At 41.1% G+C, this 21,420-nt stretch overlaps 1 protein-coding gene across 3 annotated transcripts in view; it reads left to right on the top strand.

The window, feature by feature from the left end:
• The first annotated feature begins 11,222 nt into the window (after window positions 1-11,222).
• KLHL7 (kelch like family member 7) overlaps window positions 11,223-21,420 on the top strand; it is a 63,640-nt gene continuing 53,442 nt past the window's right edge. The window contains exon 1 of one of the 3 annotated variants that reach the window (XM_029233881.1): window positions 11,223-11,624. Coding sequence is in view for 1 of the 3 variants with exons in the window: in XM_029233880.1 (XP_029089713.1) it covers window positions 11,505-11,624 (120 nt within the window). In the remaining 2 variants the exon portion in view is untranslated. The remainder of the gene's footprint in view (window positions 11,625-21,420) is intronic. The other 2 variants (XM_029233880.1, XM_029233882.1) reach the window with 2 other exon arrangements.

Genomic DNA, 21,420 nt, shown 5'->3' with positions numbered 1-21,420 from the left:
CATGAAATAAGCAATTTGGGTGTTACACTTTACACATCAATATTGCAGAAGAAACCTGACTGACGCATTAAGCAATTCGCATTTCTTTAAATAGTAAACAATCAGCATTATCCTAAATATTCATACAACATTCATACTGCTGATAAATCAAATCACAGATTTACAAGTCAAATTTCTCAGATATTCAAACATTGATTATAAACTTATTTAATTATACTCTCTAGATAATGACTTAGGGACTTCCCTGGCAGTCCAGTGGTTCAGACTCCGCACTTCCAAGGCAGGGGGCGCAGGTTCGATCCCTGGTCAGGAAACTAAAATCCCACGTGCCGCACAGACAAAACATTTAAAAATAAAAATTAAATTAAATAAATAAATAATGACTTTAAATCACAAATTAACCTAGGTTCTTATAAATGTTTTAAACAACTTATAATAAAGACAAAACACACACACACAATATTATACTGATAGTAGCACTAAATGGTTTGGGTAGACAAATGACTGCTTCTCAACTGGATTTGGAATCCAATCATACAGTTCTACCCCAAACCACTGATTCTACCCCAAACCACTGGTTACTCTATTAAACCTCTATTATAGTGAATACTCACTCTTACTTTTAATTAATTGCCTTTCTTATAGATTTTAATTTTTTGACACATGGTTTCTCTCTACAAAATGATATGTTCTTTCATGTTTTCTATGTCTGGCAGTATATAACCAAATAGCTTACCACTCTGACTTAATAGTCTAACCTGAAAGTTTAATTGACGACTTCTGTTTCATGAGTACCTCATTATAATTAGCAGAATATCTAGATCAGGGTTTTGTAAACTTTAAGGTACATGCAAATCACCTGCGGATCTTGTTAAACTACAGACTTTGATTCAGCAGGTTTGGAATAGGACCTGAGATTCTGCGTTTCTAACAAGCTCCCAAGTGATGCTGATGCTACTGGTCCTGGAAACATACTTTGCATAACAAAGATATAGAGATGTCTTCTCCTGGGTGGTTAAGGATTATGTCTGTGTAGCCAACTCTCTTTGGGATAACTGGCTCTTTTATTTTCTTGGAATACATTATCTTCTTGCACGGCTATTGTATGTGCTGAATAGTTGTCATACCCCCATTCTGTTGGTTACTTCATGTGGCTGCTGGTGTTGAAGAGTTTCTTGGAACAATATCTACTTCTTCTGTTGTTCCCTGTGTATATTCTTTCCTGTATACAGACATAAAAATAAGGACATTTATATACTTCATAAACAGACTGTGAGGAAAAATTGTGAAAGACTTTGAAATCAGAAAAAAAAAATTATTAACTCTCCTATCTAGCACAATTTTCCACAGTTCATTGGTGGGGTTCAGGACACACTACCACAAAATATGGCAACTTGGCATATTGAATATATTAAGCTGAAGAAATTTGAGAGATGGTGTGTATAGGAAGGACTTTCTGACCTTACTCTGAAGCAGTTTATGAAACCCTTATGTGAGAAGTGCCCTCCCTGTACTTGGAGGAAAAGAACATCTTTATCTCCAAGACTCTGAGAGGAATCTGAACAGGCCTTGCTGTTTACCCCAGTTTTCTGTACTTAGCTCATATCCCTTTTTTGCCCTATCACATTTTTCCGCCACTCTCTACGCTTCATCAAACCTAGCATTAAAACACTCAGGTATGGGACTTCCCTGGTGGCACAGTGGTTGGGAATCCGCCTGCCAATGCAGGGGACACGCATTCGAGCCCTGATCCGGGAAGATCCCACATGCCCTGGAACAACTAAGCCCGTGCGCCACGACTACCAAGCCTGTGCTCTAGAGCCCGTGAGCCACAACTACTGAGCCCATGTGCCACAACTACTGAAGCCCGCTTGCCTAGAGCCTGTGCTCCGCAACAAGAGAAGCCACCACCATGAGAAGCCTGCGCTCCACAACGAAGAGTAGCCCCCGCTCGCCACAACTAGAGAAAGCCCGTGCGCAGAAATGAAGACTTAATGCAGCCAAAAAATTAATTAATTAATAAATTAGAAAAAAAACAAGCACTCAGGTGTAACCACTTCAGGTCTTCATTTTCTTATGAAATATCTTGTGTCACGTAGAATTTATATTAAACAAATTCATATGCTTTTCTCTTGTGAATCTGTCTTGTTCTTGTCCCAGCCAAGAACTTAGAAAGGTAGAAGAAAACCATATTTTTCCTCCACTGTAAACTATTTTATAACTCTGTAAGCTGTAGTGAACTAATAATAGTACAAAGGATTTTTGTCTATAGAAATGCAAATTTACAATCGAATGCAATTTATTATTGCCTGTGGATATACGCATTTTCATCTATTTGTAAATTTCTTTGGGCGTTCCTTATTGCCTCTATATATACGTGTTTTTTTAATTTTCCTTTGACCAAGTAGTAACATAGGGCTGGTACCCTCATTAATTAATGAGTCACATGGATTTATTTTATGTCTACATAAGAATGTCATATAGAAATAATGCCCGCTTTTAAAAATTATCCTTTAGCAAGACATAGAAATTGAAAAGAAAAAAACTACTTACTGTCTTATTCACTATTTAATATCATTAATAAGTAAAAATTAAACAAATCTATTCATCTTCACCATTCTTTTGTCTTATATCCACCTTTTTTCTTACATTTTATTATTTTAACTTTTTTCTTTTGAGTATTATTGTGAACTTAAAAAAATGAAAATAATCATTTGATTCTCAATTTTTTGAAATTTAGAATATGGGAACGCCTTTAATTTACACCTAAGCCCTTTCAGCACTGACTCTAATGTTTTTTTAAAGAATCTTTGTCTTCTGTCAATAGAAGGATATTTCCTGACCTGTTTCCATTTTTTTCCTGTCATCTGGGAAACTGCTACAGTCCAAGGAGTCCAGGCTCCTTTTGGTGGAGAAAAGTATCAAAGACCCAAATATGGGCATTATAAGTACACATGAGAGTTGGTGGTGAGTGAATGCTACTGCTATTGAGGCATTGGAGAAGTCACAGAGTTGGAAAATATAAGTCTTTTTGGAGTCTTGAGTTCATACTCATTTTCCCAAGTATATTAAATTGCTATGTCCTAGTTTTCTCATAGGCTGGGGTTTTACTGACCTCTGAGAATTTTTCCCATGCTTCTGCTAAAGAAAACATGCTAAACCCATAGAAAAACACAGAGACATAGGTTTCCAGATACAAAAGAGAATGCTTGGGGGACAGCTGCAAAACAAAGCTTTCTACCTTAATTCTAACTTGTTTCCTTTCCCTAATCTTGTATGGAGAGTTATTTACATATGACAAGAGGAGGGAAGAGAGTTGGAAACCACAAAGATTTGGGAAAATCACTTAGGGACATAATGAGGACAAGATATGAACCATGAACAAGAACTCAACTATTCTGTCTTAAACAATCTCCATTCCTCTGGGTTCGAACTAGATTCCCAAATTGGATGAAGTAAAATATTCATCTTAGCCTCCCCCTTGGTAGCGACAGAGAGTCAGTGTTCTCCAAGAGCTCTGTATGATCCCCTGGAGCTTTCTCTAAAGCAGGAAATACAATTTTTTTTTCCACTGTGAGGCTTTTCACTTTGGCTATGAAAACCAAGTACCACTTGATTCTAAAGAGTTTTCCTCTTACCAGCTAATTCCCCACTGAGTTTCCTCCCCTTAGTTGCACTTTTCATCAGAACAAACTGCATCTTGCCCCACCCAGAGAACTGGAACCATGACTAATGTCAGATTCTAGGATCTAAGCAGTAAATACAGCCACATCTGAGTCAGAGGGCTCAGGCATCTTCTCAGTTCCCTTGTGAGGCAGCCAGAGGGTGGAGAGAGAGTACAGCTCCTGTCTCCATGGATTGGCTGTGCTTTAGCACGGAGCTCATGTGACTTGGGGCCAACCTCTCTCGTAAAATCTAGATTGTTTCTCAAAGGCAAGCAAATCAAAATTTAAGTGCCCCCCGTTCACACAAACATACACACACACACACACACACACACACACACACACATACTCAAAGAATGAAATGTTGTTGTATTATAATAAGATTCTTCCTAAAACTGTATCACAGATTACCAGGTAAAGAATAGACTTCAATGATTTGTATGCACTTTGTGGGAATACTGTAGGGTCTGTCAACTAATATTGTACTTCCATCTTGAAAATGACTTCCTCTCTGCTTGTCTGAAGGAAGCAGCAATTAATGTTGAGTACGAAGCAAAAAAGTGCTCTGTTCATTTCTAATCACTGAGAAGTTAATATTACCCCAAGAGAAGAGAAGTTATCCTTTAAAAATCACAAATGAGGGACTTCCCTGGTGGTCCAATGGGTAAGGCTCCACGTTCCCAATGCAGGGGGCGCCGGTTCGATCCCCGGTCTGGGAACTAGATCCCGCATGCCACAACTAAGACCAGGCACAGCCTAAATAAATAAATAGTTTAAAAATAAATAAAATTGATCACTTAATCATTCAAAAAAATCACAAATGAACCAAATTTGGGGACACATTTAAGTTACTATCTCTTTGAATCATTTGTAAGAGACAAAATTCGGGGTACCTAGCCTCACAAATGGAGGAGGGTGAAGTAATGTATAATAGATTTTCCATAATCCATGATTATGGATGATTTTCCATAATCAAAGTAATGTATAAAAGATTTTCCAAACCTCATGAGGGTGAGGTTAACGGAGACCTTATTGCCTTACTTTCTGAAAAGATGCTGAAATTTGAACAGGCAATTCACAAACTCCATTTATCCAATTTTATCACATTCCAGTACTAGGTAAAGTTTATAGACAAGAAGTATTTATAGTCTAGTTAAATTTGTATATGCTTACTTCATTTACTGAATGCCTACTATGTGCCAGGCCTTGTGTTAGGACTGATACAAAGGTAAGGAGGAAAAACAAATCCCTGCCACCAGAATTTCTTTTGGTCCTGATTTTATAAGCAGTTCTTTGACGCTTGCATTTAAAAAAAAGAAGCAGCATTGGTTGTGAAGGCAGCTAGAAAGGAACAGTCATTTTGCCTAAATATTGAACTCAGTGGGAAATTAACTGGTGGGTAATAGACGTTTCTGAGCAGCCAAAACCAATTTCCCACATTCCAAATACTGAAAGTCATAAGTTGAATCCCTAGACATGCCTCCTGGAGCCTTTATTCCTATTTTATACACAATCTTAGCCATGGTGGTACAGGAAAATACTGGCTCCCTTACAGTATTCTAGTAGCTTTGTTTTCAAAGTATGTTTGACCAACAGCCCACAATTCATAAAAGGGCAAATGGTGCCACAGCCCTATAAAGCTGGAGGTTACCCTGAGGGATCTGATAAGGTTACGATTTTATAGCCTTCAGAGAAAGTAACCCAGAAGATGTTATGGTTTTATTGCCCTGTAGCATGTTATCCAGTTTTGTATCTCAATTAGCCACAATTTTTTTTGTGTGAACAGTGTACACATCTATGTGTTTGTGAAAGCATTCAAGGAAACCAACTCTTTTGTCTAATTGCCTAATTCCTGATTCCCTCACTAATAAAAAGTAGATACATTCGAACAAATACACTTGTTCAAGAACTTTGTTTTTAAAGCTCTGTATTGTTCCACACATTATCTGAGATACTTACCTGCCCTTCAAATACTGACATAAATTCACAGGTATCTCATCTATCTTGCATTCTTCTTAGCTCCTACCCTGTCTACAGAAAGAGGCAGCCATCTAAACATTCATTCCAGAGTATGTTTTATTGATAGTTTTTATGGCTTTGTGGTTGGGACCAAGAGAGATGTATTCTTAGCTCACAGCAGCTCCCCAGACCTCCTTCCCAGCCTCTCATCAGCTGACTGCGCCATGAAGGACCTGACCTGGACATTTTAGGTACATCAATGTAACCATGTGACTATAATAAAATACCAAAGCTCTGTGCCAAGAGAAATGTACCCGGGTCGTTTTCTTAAAGAACTTTGCAGTATGTGTAACTCCCATATATTTGCTGTTTCTGTTACTCCTTATTTGTTTCCCTAAAATAAGTGGTAAAACTTAAAGTAAGAAAAGCCTTTGTTGAGGGATTATGAGAATAAATTTTTCCTTTTTTATTTCTGTTCAAATATCTCTCATCCCCTATATATAAGCACTGTTAGCAATTTGGTTTATAATTTGGTTTCCAGACAGTTTGTCTATGTATTTTCAATGTGTTCTGCTATCTTTCCATATCAAAGCCTGTCTTTTTGAATCATTTCCTCACAATTCTGAAAGATTTTCCCAAAAGACTTTGAATGTGGGTACAGCAATGGAATACTTGGAAATTGTGCTCAACCTATTTGGGGATTTAGAAAATTGCTTGTAATTTTTCTGTTTTGTCTATTGTTGGAAAGACTTGTGGCATATGGGGAAAGGTAGGTAGAAATGTGCAGAAGATGATAGACAAGAAGCTTAGAGGGCTTCCCTGGTGGCGCAGGGGTTAAGAATCCGCCTGCCAATGTAGGGGACACGGGTTCACGGGTTCAATCCCTGGCCTGGGAAGATCCCACATGCCATGGAGGAACTAAGCCCGTGAGCCACAACGACTGAGCCTGCGCTCTAGAGCCCGCGAGGCAAAACGACTGAGCCCGCGTGCCTAGAGCCCGTGCTCTGCAACAAGGGAAGCCACCACAATGAGAAGCCCGCGCACCGCAATGAAGAGTAGCCCCCGCTTGCTGCAACTAGAGAAAGCCCGCGCGCAGCAACGAAGACCCAACGCGGCCAAAAATAAATTAATTAATTAAAAAAAAAAAAAGGGGTGGTCTTAGGCATGGGAAATGTGACTGGAGGTAGGGAAAAGGTGAGGTAATCGGTGTTCTGCAGAGGCATATCTGCATTACATACCTCTTCATGGGATACATGCTCAAAAATGGTGCAGTTTTTAGTCTTCTGATGTCAAAAGGTCATTTACGGAACACCTGGGCAGGCCCAGTTTGGGGATCAGTGGTCCCAACCGCTCTTGGCCAGTTTGAACTGGGCGAGAGTCAACTCCAGGTCCCTGGGAAACAACTTAAGCCCACCTGTTACTATAGTGACCCATACATCAGAGGTGTTATCTGTAAGGGTGGTTAAGGAGTCCTGTAATATATTATCTAGGCTATGTGAAGCTTGGAGGGTAGGCAATTAAAGAAAAACAACAACTAAAGCAGGTTAATTAGTAAAGGCAGGTTACAAACAGAGGGGGGTTTAATAAGCTGTTCCCTTATCTGCTGTTCTGTAAGACACACTCAAGGATTTCTAAGATGCCAGCTTCTGTTAACCCTGTAGTTTCAATCCCGCATGATAACAAATTGCACATTTCTCCTTTGTACAAGGAGGAACAACCATAGCCTGGGTTAGGACCTGGGGTGGAATTAGGGCCACCGCTGTTTGGGTTGGCATGGGTCAGCAGACAGCAATCCTGAGGTTCAGTGTCAGCAACAGCAGTGACAGTGCAGATGGTCACTGGGCAACAGCAGCATGGCCTGGTCAGGGCATGCCTTCAGACTGCTCAGGTTTCAGAAGGCAGTGTACCAGGCACCTTAGTCAACATTGCGTCAGCAGCAAATTCTGGAGTTACAGCATCAGGGCTGCTCTGTGGAATCCTCTGGCCTCATGGGGACACAGTGAGTTTTGGGTTTGCGAAGAAAAATAGCTAGAAGGATGAACATTTGGACATGAACCAGCTTCTTGGATATACAGTACTTGGGGAGGAAAACTCAAAAAATACTGGACTTCCTGCAGTCATGCATGCCATACTAAACTGTATAAAAAAAGGAAGCATGGCTTGTGAGGATCATATGAGGACATATTTTCCACATCACTCTGAATACTTCTTTTTTGCCTCTGCTGGATCCTTTTCCTCCACGTGTTCTAAATCCGTATTCTACTTTCCCTCATTTGTATTCTTTTATTGGCGTCCTCATCCTGAGTCCTCAATGACTTACTGGATATTTTACACATATATTATCTCACAGTTTACCTAAAACCCACTTTAACAAAGCATGCTTGTAAGTGAAATTCAGCCTCTGTACCCTGGTACCGAACTGAATCTCAGAGACAGAGTTTTGGGTGAAGTAGAAAAGAATAGCTCTATTGCTTTGCCAGGCAAAGGGGGCCACAGCGGACTAATGCCCTCAAAACTATGTGTCCACCAGGAGGAGGTAATGAGGAGTTTTTTTTTGTTGTTTCTTGTTTTTTTCTGCGGTACGCGGGCCTCTCACTGTTGTGGCCTCTCCCGTTGCGGAGCACAGGCTCCAGACGCGCAGGCTCAGCGGCCATGGCTCACGGGCCCAGCCGCTCCGCGGCAAGTGGGATCTTCCTAGACCGGGGCATGAACCCGCGTCCCCTGCATCGGCAGGCAGACGCTCAACCACTGCGCCACCAGGGAAGCCCTGGGAGTTTTATACTAATGGTTCAAAGCAGATGGCATGATCAGCTCATGGACATTTTTCTGATTGGTTGGTGCTGAGGTAATTGGGAGTCAGTATCATCAACCTTCTGTTTCCAACCAGTATGGGGTCTACATGCTTGTGGGCATCACACAGTTAACTTCTTCCACCTGGTAGGGGTTTCAGTATCTGCAAAACAGCTCAAAGATATTGTTATGTATATTCCTTGAGAGGGAGAATCAGGACCCTGCCCCAAGGCTGCATTATTGTTTCTTGACTGCTCCCCTCTTGTTTCTGCATTCCCTCCCTTCCTTGATTAGCAACTGTTTGAACCTGCCCTTTGGAACTCAGGGAAGGCCATGGAGGCTGAATGAAGCCTATTTCCTACAAACAAGAAACGGGGGACACCGAAAGACTTTTGTGCCTAGAAATCCCACAGGGTCCTGGTTAGTTCCATGCTTACAAATCAATAAGAAAAAAATATCCAAAAGAAAAATGAACAAAGGACATAGACAATATAGAAAATGCATGAAACAAAAAACGTAAAGGACCAATAAACATGAAAAAATATTCAATCTCATTAGGAATTTTTTAAATAACACAAAAAATCATTTTTTGCCTGTCATATTTATAAAGGTCTCTAAAACCTAGGGTTCCACTGTCATAATCTGGATCTAAAGCTCTTTTTAAAATGGTGATCACAATGCCTCCAAGCTTGCAGTCAGTTTCCTTTTCCACTTGGGACTCTTCCTCCAGGTGAATGATCCCTCCATTCATTAGTTATCTTTACAAAAGGAACAAAGGAGGTCTTCTGACATTTAGAAAAGCTAAGAAGCCTCAAAAGGTACCCTACTACAGCAAAGTAGACCTAATCAAGGTTCAAGCAATAGGTACAAGTCTTCTCCAAACACTTAATATGCAAATATATTTGAGATTTTCTCTGAGAATGACATGTTAACTTATTTCGCAAAGTTGTATTCCCAGGGATACTATTTCAGGAGAGGAGAGAGGAGAGGGGGAGGGTTCACAGCACTAGTATTCTGAAGAACACGTTTGGGGAAATGCTGGATTAAATAATAATAGTTAATATTATTAGCTCAATAAAGTAATACTGTTTGTCTTGCTCTGGCACCAATCTAAGCATTTTTGTAAACCTTATAACAGTTCTATGGAAGGTTCTATTTTTACAGGTAAGGAGACTGAGACACAAGAGAAGTTAAGCAATTTGCCTAAAATTGAACAACTAGAGAGTGGCGAGTTTGACTTTGCATCCAGGCGAAGCCTAGTGCCTAAGCTCTGTGCTATATAACTTCCATGGTCTCTTTAAGCTCTGAATCCTAAGGCTCTTCCGTGCCGTTTGGTGTTCTATATTCTGCAATACGTGAAAGGACTGTTCCAACATCAGGTAGAAAGGATGCTGCTCCTTGATTCCTTTGCCGTCTTACAGAATAGCATTCCGTCTCATCACCAACATTTCTGCCTTTGAATCATGGATCCTTAGTGTCTGCCAAGGCCTTAGAGTAAAAAGACAGATTTCCACTTCATTTCAATTAAAAAATGTTTAAATACACTCACTCTTCAGTATCCTAGGTCGTTTAATAAAGTAAATGAAAATTTCCTCATTTCTAATTCCATTAGGAACAAATGGTTTCCATTGCCAGGGTCCGCTCTAAAACTCTCAAATTAGAGCTTACTCTTGAACAACAGGGGTCTGAACTACACAGTTCCACTTACACATGGATTTTTTTCATTAAATATATGTAGTACTACACGATCCATGGTTGGTTGAATCACCTGATGCAGAAATATGGATATAGAGGGCTCATTATGGGACTTTGAGCATTCATGGATTTTGGTGTCCCCGACAGGTCCCGGAACCAACCCCCCCGCAAATACCCAGCGATGACTGTATTGGCTAATTAAAATAGAAGATCTGAGAACCTTTAGATGAAAAGAAAAGGTGCACAAAAACATAAATGTCTTATTTTTTTGTAGAAATGTAGGCTTATATGTCACTTGCTCTTTCATTTGAGCTATACTATATTGTTTTGTTTTCATCAAGAGAAAGCATAATGCTTTGATAGTGTCAATTATTTTAAAACGTTTCTATGTATTCCTATTTAGACCAAGGTAGCAAATTAAAGGGATATGTATGTTTTCAAAATGTAAAATGTACAATTTCAAATAATCTTGTATATTATCATATACTAGAAAGAATAAATTATTATAGTTACCAAAAGCATGCTCCTGAGTTCCGTGACTAAGTTCCGTGTTTCTGTAGAACACTTGGGGGAAGCCTAATTGAAGATTTCTGAACCTGACACTTGATCTTAGTCTCAAACATTGAGGAGTAAAACAGCCTAAGCAAGCAGGCATTCTACATCAAGGAGACATCAATGGGGATTGTGTGTTCTTGCCTTATGAATCCCAAGCAAATAAATCTTGTACTCCATGCAATAAACCTTTAACTTTCAGTATGTGATAGTCTTTCCTCATTTCATAAATATTTATTGAGCGCCTGCAATATGCCAGTCTCTGATACAGCAGTTAAGAAAACACCAACCCTGCTCCTACGGAGCTTACATTAATGGGAGACCCTTTAATGTGTTCTGCCACCCAATTGTCCAAAAAAGATAATCTCGCCACGTAATCCAATTGTGTAAAATCTGTCTTGGGCAAAGGGAACGGCACGTGCATCCTCGAACCACCTTGAAATGAAAACTCAGCCTGTGCGGGAAGGACGCAGGGCGCCAAGCGCAAGAGGGCGCCCTCGCCTAGCGCCGCTCGGAACGGCGCGCCGCTGTGACGCGTAGGCTTCGCCCCCTGCTCCCTTCATAGCGCCCCCGCCCCCTTGAGCGAAGTGCGCAGACTCCTCCTCCGGGCTCTGCTTCAGCAGGAGACGCAGGCGAGTTGCAGGCATCGTCTCCCCGCGTGCTTCTGCGGGTGGCTGCCGGGCCTTGTCCTACCGCAGTGGTCGCGCCGCGCTGTTCGGGAGTAGGGCGCTGCAGCCGTGGTCCCGGCCTCGGTGTTTGGTAAAGAGAAGCCCCAGCGTGCCGGGAGCGTGCAACCCCTCGCCCGGCCCGGCGAGCCCCGGGCGTGAACCGCGTTGACGGAGGATGGCAGCCTCCGGGGTGGAGAAGAGCAGCAAGAAGAAGACCGAGAAGAAACTTGCTGCTCGAGAGGAAGCTAAACTGTTGGCGGGCTTCATGGGCGTCATGAATAACATGCGGAAACAGGTACCGCCTCTGTGGGAGTGACCGACGGCGTCGGGGAGGTGGTCCGGGACTCGGGCCCCTGTCAGCCGCGGCTGAAACCCGCGCCCTGGGGATCGCGACCCTCTTCTTCCTCTGTCCTCGCCCTTCCTTGCATTTTCGCACGCCAGCGAAGCCGCTGTCGGTGGAGGGTCGCGTTAAACAGTTCTCGAGCAAAAGTGCCTCGTCGTCCGCCGATGCTGTGGCTCCTGACTCCTATGGGGCCCCGTGGGCCGGCGTTCGGCGTCGGGTATCGGTTGTATAACAGCTGTGCCCTAGTTATCTCTTTGTGAGGCGAGGAGCCCTCCATTGGCCAGCCGTTTTAAGGTGTCGTGAAATCTCGGGCGAAGAACCCCACTGGCACAGCCCAAACCGAAGCCCCCCAAGGAAGGGAGAAGCATTGCTGGCCTGACATCAGCTCCTCTAAAATAAGGATCCCCGCCCCCCTTCTGTGTTACCAGGGTGGAGCTAGTAGAAGACAAATCCAACTGTACGTGTTAATTTAGAGCAGAAACAGTCGTGGATAAATATCGTGCCGCCTTTTAAGGGCACCGTGTGCCTCTGTTAAGAGGAGTTCTTTGTTCTTTGATGTGTGGCGTATTAGTGAAAGTCTTCAGCACGTCGGCGAAAGGTGGGTTATGAAAAGAATGGGTTTTAACGCCAGAGTATGTAGACTAGAGAATCAGTTTGTTTTTAAATTCCATAGCATCTTATACCAGTAGGCGTAGAAAAGTCACTTGGTTATTTTCTCGTCCTGGAAGCTTTATTTCTAGAAACATGCATCCAGGAAGATTTGTGGGAATGTTTGTTTTGTGACCGTGTTTTTCATGACAAAAGCAGGACATGAGTATAAGTAACTGCAAAACCTAGTTTGCTCATCGGGTGGTGCTGAAACCACACAACCCAGATTGGGACTGGAACCTACAGGCAGGGACTCGAACCCACCGTCTTTTAATTGAGATCACACACCTGGTCTCAGGACTTTAATGAAGCTCAGGTGCTTTTTTTGTTTGGGTTTTTTTTTTTGGCTGCGCAGTGTGGCTTGTGGGATCTTAGTTCCCCGACCAGGGATTGAACCTGCGCCCTCGGCAGTGAAAGCGCAGAGTCCTAACCACTGGGCCGCCAGGGAGTTCCCAAAGCTCAGGTAGTTTAGGTCTCATGGCAGAAGAAATTCAGTGAAAAACAAGGTGATAGGTAAGAAGTGGATTTATTTATAGAGATACACATTCCACAGACAGAATGCAGTCTGTCTCAAAAGGCGAGAACGGCCTTGGGAGAAACACACTTCACAGACGGGTGCGGGCCATCTCAGAAGGCAAGAGGCCCCAAAATGTGGGGTGGTTCGTTTTTATGGGCTGCGTAATTTCATAGACTAATGAGTGGGAGGATTATTCCAACTATTTCGGGGGGTGGGGGGAAGAGGCGGAGATTTCCAGGAACTGGGCCACCACCCATTTTTTGGCCTTTTATGGTTAACCTCAGAGCAGTCAGGGCACTGGTGGGTGTGTCATTTAGCATATGCTAATACATCGCAGTGAGCGTGTAATGAGGACGAAGGTGCACTGGAAGTCAGATCTTTCCACCATTTTGGACCTAGTTGGTTCTAACCAGTTTTTGTCATGTTCTATGGCTGTGTCATTCTTTCAAAGGTTGTGCCCTGCCCCCTTTCCTCCTGTTTCAGTTCTGATGGGTCTATGGACAACAGTAGAGGAATTTAGGAGTTTTATGAAGATATTAACTTTGGTTTCTTTAAGCAAACTCTGCTGGGGTCTTGTCTTTGTTCATCAGCTCCTGACATTATGCATGAATGCAGTAGATATTTGTGGGAGTGCCTTTATGTCTTGCCTGGTCTTTGGGTTGAAGTAGCTGTGAATGCCTGAATTGAATATTTTACGTAACTTTCATGTATCTGTTTCCATGTATACCTTCATGTTCCTTTTCTGTGAACCTTTCTTACATTTAGGACACCACTGACTTTGCATTGCTGGTGCATTTAACTAGTGCCTGCCTCTGAAAGGTAATTGCATCGCAGTTCACCAGTGCCCACATATGTTTCCAACAACCCTCCCACTCCCCCAAATATGTGTTTTCATACACAGACTATAGCATTGTAAAGCATTGCCTCATTTCCTGCGTAGATGGGGTGCAACTGGGTTGCAGCCTCAGATGTTGAGGAGGAGGGGATTGTCTGAGACTGTATGTTTAGCTTTTGGGGTTTAAAAATTGATTCATATCCATTTCTTAGACTTAGCTTTAAACAATATTAGCATCTACTTATTTACTGTTAAAACAGAAATAAAGTTACTGCAATACCAGGTTTCTGTTACTGAGTAGGAAGGGGAAAATGGATGCTGGGTGAGACATCAGGAATTTCTTTGACAGTGGTTAACTGGCCTTAATCTGCCAGTTTCTCCTTTTGTCATTGGCTTTGCTTGTTATTCAGACCGTTCTCCAGTAACACTTTTACCAACTTCTTGGAATCCTGCATCTTTTGTAAAATGGGCAGCTTCACTTTGCAGTTGATTTACATTATACATGTATTGTTCTGTTTAACATAACACAGAAGAGGCGCACCAAGAATGACTGACGAGGGCAGTTGATGGGAAGTGGCAGAAATAGAAGCTGGTCTGAGCCAGAGGAGGAATGTTTGAGTGAGGACCAGTTTTAAAAGTGTTCTTCTATGGTGAATACTTTTGTGTTATTACTATTTTTGCTTTCCCTTATGATCTCATTACTTTGGGGATCAGGATATTCGAGTGCCTGGATGACAAGGGCCCCCAGAAACATCCCTATACAAATTTAAGAACACTGTGAAATTAGAATTCCTGAATCCCAATTCCTGCTCTATCATTAATTAGTTTTGTGATATTAGAAAAAGATATAGGTCATTTCATGTCTCTGTAGCATTGCAGCCACTCTATACGTAGTGGTGAAAGGGGGTTCTGCTGAGCCCGCAGCCTCAGCTTCCCGTGGAGCCTTTTCCTCCATTATCCTTTCAGTCATTTCCAGCCTTTTGTTTTTAAGTAAACTTTACAATGAAGCATAGGATTCACGAAAAGGATCCAAATCATAAATGTGCAGCTCAAAGAATTATTGCAAAACGAACGCACCCCCTCCAAGTAAAAGAACTTGGCTAGTACACCAGAAAGTCTCCACCTAATGCCCTTCTCAATTGCTACCCCCTCAAAGGTAATCACTATTCTAATTTCTACTACCATAGATTTTTTTGTCCTGTTTTTGAATTTGTGTACATGGAATCATACAGTATATACTTGCGTGTCTTGCTTTCTTAAAGCTAGCATTTATTTTTGAATTTTTGAATTTTATTTATTTTTTTATACAGCAGGTTCTTATTAGTCATCCATTTTATACATATTACTGTATAGATGTCAATCCCAATCTCCCAATTCATCCCAACACCACCACCACCCCCGCCACTTTCCCGCCTTGATGTCCAAGTCTAGAAACTGTCATAGAGTGAAGTAAATCAGAAAGAGAAAAACAAATATCGTATATTAACGCATATATGTGGAACCTAGAAAAATGGTACAGATGAACCGGTTTGCAGGGCAGAAATAGAGACACAGATGTAGAGAACAAACTTATGGACACTAAAGCTAGCATTTTGTTTGTGAGATTTATCTATATTGTTGTGTGTTGCTCTAGTCCATCTTCATTGTATGTAATATCCCATTGTATGAATACACCACAATTTATCCATTCTATCATGTACTATTAAAAGTAGTACTACTTTGAATATTTTTGTACATTTTGTACATGACTTTTGATGTGTACATGTATGCATTTCTGCATTTTTGTTGGGAAATACCCAAGCGTGGAGCTGTTGAGTCATAGGTTAGGCTACATTCAGCTTTAATAGATCCTGTGGTACAGTTTCCAAAGTTGTGCCAGTTCATACTTTGGCCAGCTCTGCATGAGAGAGGCTTTTGCTCTACATCTTTGCTAACACTTGGTATTGTCAGTCTTTATAACATTAGCCATTCTAGTGGACGTATAGTGGCATGTTATTTAATTTGGTTGAGCACCTTTTCATTCATTTTTCCAACTTTTTTTTAGATTAATGTTATTATATGTTACACTAGAAAGGGGCTTTAAAAAGCAGGGCAGGGTCACAGTCACTCTTGCAGGTACCCAGTGCTGTTGCTTTTGTGTTAATGACGTCCAGAATACCCTTAACAATTGAGAGATGTTTTGAGAACTTTCTGAGTACCACTGCAGTTCACAGTTTCCTCAGGTTAAATGAATTAAAACATAATTAGAATTTAAAAGCTTATGTTAAAGCCCCATTGAGAGTTAAGTGAGAGAACCACAAAGCTGATTTGAGGATTGGATGCTGGGCAGTCACCTGGGCTCACTTACTAACTAAAATGACTCAGCTTCTGTATACTCACCTCTCCAAGACTGTCAATTACTACATGTCATTAATCTTTAGGGTCTCTTGTGAATAATCTAAACCTTCTGCATTAAATCCTCAATAACAGAAACACTTCTCGAGCACTTATTCTGTACCAGCCATTCTCCAAAGCGTTTTATATGATTGTCTCATTTAATTTTCATAACAACTCCCATTGACAACTCCCATTATCCAGACCTTCCTATTCTTAACTCTCTTCTATTTTCTCTTTTTGTCTGTCCAGTTTAGGAGATATATCTCTCTCTTCACTCTCTTTTCAATGTCCTAAGCTTTCTTGGCCCTCAGTCCTTTTTTTACATCCTTTGGGCAAAAAGCATTGATGACTGTTTACCTTCTTTGTGCAACGCTTCTAAGCACAGCTGAAGAATATCCCATTACTGGGCAGTCCTCTGCCAGGTGAGTCCTAACTTCAGCTGGGCTGGCAGTACTACTGGTGAGCAGTTCTACTTACTATTTATTTTACTGGTTTCCTCTAACCCAAGCCCTTACTCTGTATCCTCACTTTCAGTACATCATCCCTCTTTTGACGTCACAAATAAATAGAAGTGATTAGTCTGGAACTATCTAACTTTTAACTTTCCACCACCAAATCTATAAGCCTGTTTTGGCACTTTTTAAAAATTCTGCTACAGTGGATAAAGCCATTTAAAGCCAGTACTTTCACCTGGGCTTTGACTTTCTCAGTACTAGTGTAGTCAGAAAAGTTACACCATTGGTTATTCTTTCTTTGATAGGCATCTTTAACTTCTCCTTCTCTGCTAGATTCTAGCCATCAGCATTTAGGCATGTTTTAACCTCTCTAGCTTTTAAACCAACAAACAAACTTAGTCTCAGTATTTCCCTGTAAATAATATCCCTCTCCCCCTTGTTAAAACCAAAAGGTGGGTAGAATCACTGCCTCTTGGCTCACTGTTTATCTATTCCCCTATTTCAGTTTGGCTTTCTAACTTATCCATTTAGGTGAGTACTTGTTGAGAACCCATTGTGTGAGACCTACTTACCATAAAATGGCAGGTACAAGAGACTGATAAAAGGCCAGTGTGACTGGAGCACAGAACATAAGGGGAGGATGGTGCAAGATGAAATTGGAGAAGTAGCTATAAAGATCTGCCCGTGTATAGCCTCATAAGTCAAGTTAGGGGGTTTTGCTTTTATTCTAAAACCCTTTCAAATATATATGTGTATGAGAGGAGGAATAGGTGTATCCGTTTTTCTTTTGAAAAAGATGATTGACTGCTCTATGGTGAATGAATTAGCTCTCAGAGTAGATGCTGGCAGACCAAACAGGAAGTTGTTACAGTAGCGCAGTGAGATGGTCCTTTGGACTAAGGTGATAGCAGCAACAGCAGTATCAATAAAGAAAAGATGATATATTCAAGAGATTTAGGAGGTAAGATCAACAGGACTTAGTGATGGTAACGATATGTGGTTGTGATGACTAAATTAGAAAAGCAAATTAAGATAACTTAAAACAGAACCTGATAATGAGTAAGCTCTCAATAAATGTTGGCTATTTTTGCTGTTGTTGTGATGGTGGTGGTTGATTGGATGCTGAGAGGTTCTGTACAAGATGTCATTTATGACCTCCAGGGTTCTGAAATGCATAACTAGATGGATGGTGACACAGTTCTCTGAGAGAGGAGATACTGGAAATGGATCAAGGCTTTGAGGAAAGGATTATAGTTTGTGTTTTAGATAGTTTAGTGTGCAGTGCCCCTGAGACATTAAGGTATCTGATGAGTTGACAGGTCTGGAGAGTTGTGGGTTAAAAGTATAAAGTTTTGAGTTATCTGCATATAGAAGATAGACTTGATTGAAGCTGTGGAGAGTTAAGAATCTAGGATAAAGGCTGGGTAGGAAATGAGCCTGTAAAGAAGACAAAAAAGTAATGGCCAGAAGAGTAGGAGGAAAATGAGAGTTTTGAGAATCGGAGAAGAAATTGTTTCAGAAGGGAGATGACAAATTTTGAAGCCTAAGAGAAGTCAGAGTAAGATTAGAGCCACAAATGTTCAGAGGATGTAGCAACAAAGAGGGGCTTATTGACTGTGATGAGAGTTGTTTTGATGGGGAGACGATGGAAGTCAGATTAGTGTGAGTAGGATATGAGAAAATTGAGACAGTTCATTTGAGATTTGGCCCTGAAGGGAGTGAGGGAATCAAATAAAGGCTTTTTAAATGGAAGATGTATGTGTGTTTAAAAACTAGTAGGAAGAATTCATTTGAAATGGCGAGGTTTAATATACGTGAAACAGAATGGGTGATTGATAGATGATTCCTGAGATGAAGTCCAAAAGTAAAGGTGAGTAATCTGTGGGAGGAGGATGGTTCCTCTTCCATAGGAGTGGGAAGGAGTACATAGGAGTGATAGGTACATAGGTGGGTGTGTTTGGAATCAAGAGAATGAAGGAGTTCCTATCTAGAGGCTTTTGTTTTCTCTGAAAAGTAGGAGATGAGATCATCTGCTAAAATGAAGGAGGAAGAAGATGAAGCTGGAGGTTGAGGAAAGTTGTTTTTGTGAAGAATAGAAATGGTATGATGGCTGGCAGTGTGGTTTTGTTTCGTTGCTGTTTTGGCCGCGCCACGTGGTGTGTGGGATCTTAGTTACCCGACCAACCAGGGATCAAACCCATACCCCCTGTAGGAGTCCTAACCACTGGACCGCCAGTAGATTCCCACTATCTAAGTCGTCATCGTCTTTTTGTTTTTTGCCACACCGCACAGCTTGTGGGATCTTAGTTCCCTGACCAGGGATTGACAGCAGCATTTTTTGAGGTTAATTATCATGAACTTATAATGAATATTTATCCTTAACTTGGCCTTCAGAGCCCTGTCATAAAGGTTCTATGACTCGCTTCCCTTCCTACTCATGCCTCAGTTCTTTCTTTTTTTTCTTTTTTAAGATTTTTTCATGTGGACCATTTTTAAAGTCTTTATTGAATTTGTTACAGTACTGCTTCTGTTTTATGTTTATGGGGTTTTTTTGGCCCCGAGGCATGTGGGATCTTAGCTTCCCCGACCAGGGATTGAACCCGCACCCTCTGCATTGGAAGGCAAAGTCTTAACCCCCGGTGAAGTCCCTCAGTTCTTACTTTAAAAGCCACTTCTTCCCTGAATGTCCTAGATTATGTCAAGCCCCTCTATTACATATGCTCTTACAGCACTCTATTCCTTTCTTTCATGCATTTATCAGCTCTATAAAGGCAATAAACACTATTTAGTTTATTACATGTCTTTGCTACTAGGCTCTAAGCTGCATGAGGGCAGGGACTGTGTTTGGCTTGTTCAGCTATATTGCCAACATCTACTACATAGGTGCTCAAATATTTGTTTATACAATAGTTGATATCATATGTATGGTTGATAACACCTAGAGGATGAGTGGACAGAGGATCTGGGTAGCATCAGCATTTTAAAGGATAGGCAGAAAAGTGCATTGGAGATTAAGGTGTGGGAGGAAGAAAGACAGCAGGGAATAATGTCATTGAAACCAAGATTAAGTTACAAAGGAGAGCCAGGCGGGAGTATCCAATGCTCTAGGGAGGTCAAAAAAGAGATTGTCCAGTGGATTTGAAAATTGGTGGTTTTAGCAAGTAAGGTTTTAATGGAATGGTGGGGGGGGGGAAGCAAATTTTAGAGGACAAAGCAGGGACAGAGTGGGGAGTATATGGAGAGGAAACTGCCCCCTTTGTGGCCCAAGCTTTCCCAGATGGTATCAATGTTCTGCTAAACTCTATAGTATCTAGTGCATACTGTCATCATGACACCATATGTGTGTTGAATAAATGAGTACAGAAGCACATCTTAAGAGAGACATGATTGTATTAAAATTACCTTCTGAGAAGAAGGGGGACAGTCAACATTTGGGAGATGCAAGAACCAGGGTAGCCCCAAAAGCCTCTGACCTTTTTCTAGGACACTGCCTTAATTGCACCTCAGCTCTGACTACTTGCAGTCTGTTTCTCTTTCAGAATTTCAGATCTTGGAGAGAGAGGATCTGATAGACGTAGTTTGGGTTAAATGTTAATCCTGTGAATAAATTATCCTAAGCAGAATAGGGCCATGTAGCACAAACATGATCTTGAAAGGCCCATGTATTGAGGCCATTTCCTGAGAAGGAGGAATTGTAAGTCAGGTGGCTACTCCAGTTGGCATCTACTGCAAAGATTCATATTAGTGAAATCACTGATAAATTTTTTAGTACATAATATAGCATATAATTTAGTTACATTCTGTTGAGCTGTCAAAAAATGTGGTTGATTAACGTTTAAGAGAGACACTCTTAAGAATATGCCATCTTAAAGATGTTTTTAAAAAAAAAAAAAGAATATTTTTAACCTGCCATCTTATTTCAGGTTAGCTTACTGGAAAATGGTGTGCCAGGATTAAATGAGTTCTTCCTTAGACCTTCTCTTTGAGTTGCAATTAAATTGGATCACAATTTAATATTACACTAAGCTATTACTGTGAAAAATTATTTTAAAATGGTTTTGTGCCTTCTGTAAAACTTCTTTTAGCAATTTTGCCTTTAGTCACTCATTGCTTTAGGAAACTGTGCTATAGTGGAAATAACATGCACGTTGGATTCAAACAGATTTCTGGTTTTGAATTCTGCTCTGTCTTCTTACTAATTGTGTGACGTTGAGCAGGTTGATTCTTCAGCCTTTTATGTTCTTATGTGCACAATGATCATAATATCATACTGAACCTACCTTACTGATGTTGGGACTAATGAGAGAAAGAATGTGAAAACTCTTGATAAATTATTCAGTGTTACACAGATATTGTTGGTATTGTTATTATCACAGTGAATCTGCTGGGATTCTTGGTTACCAGCAACAGAAACCATTCTGTCTTAAGTAAAAGTAATTTATTGCAAGGGTATCGGGAACTTACGCCATTCACCATAGGCTGGAAGATGAGCAGTCCTGGCAGACAAGCCCAGGGATTCTTTGGTAGCTAGGCTGCAGAAACCCTGGAGTCAAGGTTACAATGCAGGAACAGTCTCGACGACTTGCTGGTGCCACCATAAAGACATCCCGTCGTCCCACAACACACCGCCCCATCTTTCTGTCATTCACCCAAGATTCAAAATCCTGGAAGTAGGTATCTAATTGGTTGGCCTTAGATTGTTTGCCAGATTAGGGCTCTGCTAAGGAGTGAATAGAAGAATTATCTGATTTACTGGTTCCATAATGAGAGGCAGGCTCTGAGAATTGCCCTCTCCCCAGGATAGTTCATAATGAACATTTTTTCCAGAAATGAGAGTTCGGGGTTCTAGGAGGCAGGGGAAATTGGATGCTAGATTGCCAGAATCCACAAATATCCACTCTGACCTATACCTTAGGT

This window comes from Monodon monoceros, unplaced genomic scaffold, assembly GCF_005190385.1.
Source record: "Monodon monoceros isolate NGI ecotype Baffin Bay Population unplaced genomic scaffold, NGI_Narwhal_1 Super_Scaffold_2, whole genome shotgun sequence".
Lineage (NCBI taxonomy): Eukaryota > Metazoa > Chordata > Mammalia > Artiodactyla > Monodontidae > Monodon > Monodon monoceros.
Note: the sequence above shows the minus strand (reverse complement) of the source record. Positions and strands in the feature narration are given on the sequence as shown.